The sequence below is a fragment of the Nicotiana tomentosiformis genome, chromosome 2, assembly GCF_000390325.3.
Source record: "Nicotiana tomentosiformis chromosome 2, ASM39032v3, whole genome shotgun sequence".
In the NCBI taxonomy this organism is placed as follows: Eukaryota; Viridiplantae; Streptophyta; class Magnoliopsida; order Solanales; family Solanaceae; genus Nicotiana; species Nicotiana tomentosiformis.
Window position 1 is genome coordinate 5,961,424 of NC_090813.1, and position 6,417 is coordinate 5,967,840.

The 6,417-nt window shown below is 36.4% G+C and overlaps 1 protein-coding gene across 1 annotated transcript; it reads left to right on the forward strand.

Annotated features, from left to right (window-relative positions):
- Window positions 1-776: 776 nt before the first annotated feature.
- Window positions 777-5,160, forward strand: LOC104098893 (zinc finger CCCH domain-containing protein 52). The gene is made up of 3 exons (XM_009605738.4): window positions 777-1,083; window positions 2,476-2,536; window positions 4,229-5,160. The coding sequence occupies exons 1-3, from the start codon at window positions 1,011-1,013 to the stop codon at window positions 4,974-4,976; spliced, it is 882 nt and encodes a 293-aa protein (XP_009604033.1). The 5' UTR covers window positions 777-1,010; the 3' UTR covers window positions 4,977-5,160.
- The last annotated feature ends 1,257 nt before the right edge of the window (window positions 5,161-6,417 follow it).

The window sequence follows — 6,417 nt, forward strand, 5'->3', positions numbered from 1 at the left end:
CAAAACTTATCCTCACCTTGTGGTTTTTGGAGTGGCAAAGTTAGCTATTAGGGTGACAAATTCAGACCTGAACCGAGATGTGGTTATGATATATTTGCCGATATTTTTTCTATATTTTTTGGCATAATGTACCATTGTTTAGATGAGAGTATCATATTCATTTTTGACACATATATAAAAAATTATTATGTAAAGCTAATAAATACAATCAGAAATAATCATTTCAACTCTCACAATATTGGGCCCGTGCTGGCACGGGCCATCAATGCCTAGTAATAATTAGACTTGCAAGAAGCGTGAATGGTAATTTGAGACCTCAGAAATAGATTTCGACCATATTTGACAAATACATCAACAAATGCTTATGAAAAGAAAGGAATTTTGATCGAGGCAAGCTAAAGAAATGAAGACAAGATTGAACTACCTTTGGTAAAACCATCCAACGTGGAAAACATTGATAGTTTTTCTTTCAAATGCTACTTCAGAAATACGAATTTTAAGTTCTGAAACATAAATTTATTTTTTGAATTTCAACAATTCAATATAAGATTCAATATTCAAATCTACTCCAAATGAACTCAAATTTAAAATATAACTTTGAAATATAATAAAGAACAAATCTTGATCTCATTGTCAAAATAGCTCAAATTTAAAATATAACTTTACATATGCCTTTAAGATTCGCACCAAAGTTTCCAGAAAATCCCGCGCGGAATCCAAACTCACACTCTTAACCGAATTTAAACCCGAATATACAAATCCAATAAGCTCATATAAAGGCCTCCCGCCCCACTTCTTCTTCTCCCTTCGCGAAAAACCCTAGTTCTATATTTAGGGTTTCCAGTTTTGGCCTGTAGATTTTGCTCCTCCTTCTACTCTTTTTCGCTACTTACCCTTACCAAATTTTGTTCATTTAAGTGAATTTTTGTTCTCTTTAGCTTATACGTAATCAAATTTTATAGTAATTGTTGTTCACTTGCTTCGAACCTCGATCTGTGAGTTAACCAGCTATGGACAACCGAAAGAGAAACAGAAATGATGCTGGTGCCAACGTCAATGGCGGTGTAAAGAAATATAAGCCAGGTTTTTATACATTATTCTTTAATATCTTTTTCTTTAGTAGTATACTTTTGTTTTTTGAATTCATGCTTGTTTGGGGCCACAATGAATTGGTCTAGTGGAAAGAGCCGTGATGTGCGTTTACTAGGCACATGTCACGAGTTCTAACCCAAAGCTTGGTAGTTAAGGGGAGAAAGGTGGAGCTGGAATTTAAGTGGAGAAGAGTAGAGTGGTCGGACCATTTAAGTGGGATATCTCGCTTATAATAAAATTTTCATGCTTCTTTTGGGTTGTGCTTCGAACTTCTTAACTATGCTTTTGATATTAGGAATATTTATAGGGATTAACTATACGCCCCCTGTTCAACTGTTCCTATATGTTTTGTGGTTAGATTCAGTGTGGCTATCTTGTACATATGTGGGGATGCATGTTCATTTTACTTTGAACTTCTCTTGTATGGCTAAAGTTAGTAAAATTATTATTAGTTACTCTCAAGAGAAAAACAAAGAAACAGAATTCCTATTTTTAGGGGCCAAACTCCTTTTCTGTAAGGTTCATCTGGAGGCAAATATATGAGCTTTTCTAATTTCTAAGAGGGAATGAGTATAAAATAAAAGAGAACTTCCTGTCCACATCTGTTTACTCATAAAGATGTTCAGCAGATTTTGAATTTAATCCATTTGGACTGAAGGAACAGCTCCATGAATATTCTGTTATAACATAAAAACTTTAAACATTATAGTATAATATAGTTATCCTTGCATTCTCTGATGGAATGATGTCTTATACATACATGTGTAGTGGCGGATGGAGTATGTAAACAACGTTCAGCTGAACCCAGTTTTGTTGACACAGGAGTATAGATACATATGTGGAATCTGTTAGAAAAGTATTGCTTTGTGAATCCACAATAATGGGTTCAAGGTAAAACCTCCATGCTGAGTCCAGCAAATTAAAATCTTGAATCTGCATATGTACATGTGAGGACCTTGTCATGTTCCGATTAACTTGTTTTGGTTTTAAAAATGGTAGAAAAAGGAGTCAGTAGATTTGTAGGAATTACTCCTGATGGAAAAAGAACAACAACATACCCAGTATTAGTCTGAGGAGGGTAGTGTGTACGCATACCTTATCCCTACCTTGTGAGGATAGAGAGTGTATTTCCAATAGACCTGATGGAAAAAGAAATTTACTCAATTCATGATTCAATATTGCTACAATTGCTTCTCTGATGAGATGGATGAGAAGATTTGGTGAACGTCTCTTGTGGTATTTAGCTTCTTTCTATGTTTTCAACTTACACAATTTAGTTGAATTTTTGCTGGTAATAAGAATATGATATCTGTAATTTTCATCTAGCATTAATTTTAACAAGAAGATTTCTAACTGGGATAAATAATTAATTTGGTTCAACAGAAATGGACTCCTTATCAAGTGGTATAGGAAGCAAATCAAAGCCATGCACGAAGTTTTTCAGGTTCAAATCTTTGCCTACGTAATGAAATTTAATTTATATGGACTTTAAGTTAATGTGAAGTGCAACATTTACAATTGCTAATATAAATGTAGATTTCTGCTTGTGAGTCTGTTAAATGCTTAAAAAGCTGTAGAAGCTTAATGACAATGCAGTTGTTTGTGAACAATTTTTGTGAGATAGATATTGCAAGCTATAATGCACTTGGAGGAATGAGAATTGGTTTCTAATATATCAACAGTTTTCTAAATTTCTACCTAACTTTTACATTAATGGTGTGTTATCAGTCTTTCTTTATACATTGAAAACATGTATGTTGATCCACATGTCATTTCTAAGATGTACTATCTAAAGCTTCTCAAAGTTCTCTCTTTCGGCCTAGTAAGGATTTCTGTTTAACAGCTTAATTGTCGTCTTACTCGACATTCTTCTGAAACTGAGTCTAGCAATCAGTGAAGTTAATCTTGAAAACCACTTTAGCTGGTCTTCCAGTTAATGAATTTTTGGGTGAAGTCTTGAGCTGCATAATGATACTTAAGGCACCTGAGGGCCAACTCTCTCTGTCTCTCTCTTTCTGTCTATCTCTCTCTCTCTCATGCTTATTCAGTGTGCCCTATTTTCTTTTGTAGTTCTGTGAGTGGTCTACATGAGATTTTGTTGCTTTTTATGCTCATTAATATAAATGTTTATTCACTAGTAGACTTTTACTTGTTAAAAGAATGAATATGTAATCATCAGTTGCTGCCGTACCTTCTGAGTTGATTGGTTGACAAGCAAAACTTAATCTACATAGATAATAGAAGTTCTTATTAGATTTGCCACTGTATCCGCTGGATTTAATCAGGACACAAATACCATACCTTAAGGCTAGTTTCTTTTATGTATGCAGTGTGTGTGATTTATGTCGCTGACTTATATTTGAACTCATGGGCAATATTCTTTCTGCTTTCCTTGTTCATAGCTGCTAGCATATCTTTTGGTTCTTCTAAAAATTCATCCAGATGAATTTTTTTCTTGTCTTTTTCGCTGACTGGGTGAAAGTCATGAGTTTTGCTTTTTATTTTGCCTTTTTGATAAAGATCAACTTTATTCTTTTGTTATGTTCTGTATTGGTTAGAATGCATATCTTAGTTTTGTTTCCTTGCATAGTGGGGGCATAAGTGAAGATGTTCTCATCCTGTTCCTGCAAGTTGGAACATAGGACTCTGCACTCTTAAACCCTATAACTTTCTTGTTTCGTGAGTTTCTTTTCCTTGAATCATAATTGTTAAACCTGTTTACATCACCGTGAAGGGTACTTTTGCCTTGTGTTTTAAAAGTATCCCAGATGAAATATTTTGCTTTAGTATCCTAATCCAGTTGTGTGGAACTGTACTGCTTTCCATCTGTTGTGCCTGAATTATCTATGCTGGCTAATTACAACAACAACAACAACCCAATATAATCTCACTAGTGGGGTCTGGGGAGGGTAGTTTGTACGCAGACCTTACCCCTACCCTGGGGTAGAGGCTGTTTCCGATAGATCCTCGGTTCCCTCCCTCCAAGAACTCTCCATCTTGCTCTTGGGGTGACTCGAACTCACAACCTTTTGGTTGGAAGTGGAGGGTGCTCACCACTAGAGCAACCCACTAATTGTGATGGGAAATTTGGTTTTAGAGTGGCCTAAGCTGATGTTTGATTCTTTTGGTTGTGCAGCACTGCTGGCTGCCCCTTTGGTGAGAACTGCCATTTCCTTCACTACGTCCCTGGTGGCTATAATGCTGTGGCTCAGATGATGAAATTGGCACCAGCTCCATCATTGAGAAATTCGGCAGCACCCCCCATGTCCAATGGAAATGCTTCTGCTGTGAAAACCAAACTTTGCAACAAATACAACACAGCCGAGGGATGCAAATTTGGAGACAAATGCAATTTTGCTCATGGGGAGTGGGAAGTTGGAAAGCCTATCATGCCTTCACAGGAGGATCCACGTGCAATGGGAGTTGGACCAGTTCCAGGCCGTTTTGGTGGGTGGATAGAGCCTGCTGTTTCAGGACCTGCTGCTAGTTTTGGTACGTCAGCCACTGCTAAGATCAGCGTAGATGCTTCCCTTGCTGGAGCCATCATTGGGAAGGGTGGAGTGCACTCTAAGCAGATTTGTAGGCAGACAGGTGCCAAGCTAGCAATCCGGGATCATGAAACAGATAAAAATCTCCGAAACATTGAGCTAGAGGGCACGTTTGAACAAATTTCACAGGCTAGTGCCATGGTAAAGGAGTTGATCAATAGCCTTGGTTCAGTAGGTGGCCCTGGAAGAACACCTGCAATTCCTGGTGGTGCTGCTCCTCCAGGTAGCAACTTCAAGACAAAGTTGTGTGATAATTTTGCTAAAGGGTCTTGCACTTTTGGAGACAGGTGCCACTTTGCTCATGGCGCTGCTGAATTGCGGAAAACAGGGGTGTGACCTTGATAGGCTGCTTCGCTCTTTGTGGTACCTAGCTTTTTGGCACGCCCAATTGTGTGACCCATTGTGTTATTCTCAATTTTGGGCTCTGGTTATGCTATACAACTTTGAGAGGAACTGGGTTTTATTTTAGTATTCAGGCGTTTTTGATATTATATAAAAGCAGAAGTTCTAGTTGTATTAATGCATATATCTCTAATTTCTTCTGCTCCATTTGGTAATGTGCTGTTTTTGCCGAGTTCTAGTGATGCACCTTTTGGATTGAAGTAGATAGAATTGATAGGAGTAGGGTGGCAAAGGGGGTGGGGGTGGGATATGGGACGGGTCGAAAATGGGTGATGTCGAATAAATTATTCGAATTTGACCCATATTTAATACAGATAAAAAATGGGTTAGTCGCCGGATAATATGGGTAATTATATTATATATGGCTTCTTGAATATGATCATTTTTGGGGGAATTTCTTAGTCTTAAATTTGAGATTCTTCCAAATTTGAGGAACTCTCAATTTGAAGTTTTTACAAAACTAAAAGTTAAACTCATTAGTTATTAATTTTATAAATGGATAATATGAGTGAGTTGTTCTAGTGGTGAATAACCTTTACTTCCAACCAAGATTTTGTAAGTTCGAGTCATCCTTGTAAGTTCGAGTCATCCCAAGAGCAAGGTGGGAAATTCTTGGAAGGAGGGAGTCGATGGTTTATGCGTAAACACTACCCTTCAAAGACCCCATTAGTGAGAGTGAGGTTATATTGAGTTGTTTTAAATGGATATTCTGGTTCTTATCCATATTAAAAGTTAAATATCAACTCATTTTTTTAGTGGATAATATGTGTGGTAGACTGTTTTCTTTTAACCATTTTGCCATCACTATATAGGAGTATATAGTTCAATAATTTTAGAATTATATATTTGGAATCCTGGAATAAACTGTAGCATAGCAAATTAAAAATTCTGGAATGCTTAAAGAATAAAGATGGAAAATCAACATTAAGTTTAAGATTACTGATTAGGGTAATATTTCATTCTAAATCATTTGTTTGGTAATCGAACACATTTACAAAATTTAGACCATATCCAGAGGTTTGAGAATTCTCAAACAACTTTGAATTTGATGCAAGGAAAATATATAAAAAGAATTGTTGGAGAAAGGCAGATTTCACGAAGCTGATAATGATTGAGAAGGTCACTAGCTAACTCTAATCAAATATGTAGGAGAACTACCATGCAAGAAAATCTATTGAATGGCAAAAGTGAAAAATTATCTTATCGTATCGAGCGTTACGTCATACCAATAGATAATGAAAAAAGGCATGATAACTATGCATAAAGAGAACTAACAATATTTTAGCGTTACTATCATTAGGTTAGGCAATAGAAGGCCAGAAATATTAGCACCTAATAACCAAAAAATATTTTTGTAACGATTCGGCCGGTTATT

Excerpts from the sequence above, each read along its gene's own strand:
- LOC104098893 (XM_009605738.4), top strand. The coding sequence starts at position 1,011 with ATGGACAACCGAAAGAGAAACAGAAATGATGCTGGTGCCAACGTCAAT. Across the intron at positions 1,084-2,475 it reads TGTAAAGAAATATAAGCCAG|AAATGGACTCCTTATCAAGT; the intron begins GTTTTTATACAT and ends TTGGTTCAACAG. Across the intron at positions 2,537-4,228 it reads CCATGCACGAAGTTTTTCAG|CACTGCTGGCTGCCCCTTTG; the intron begins GTTCAAATCTTT and ends TTGGTTGTGCAG.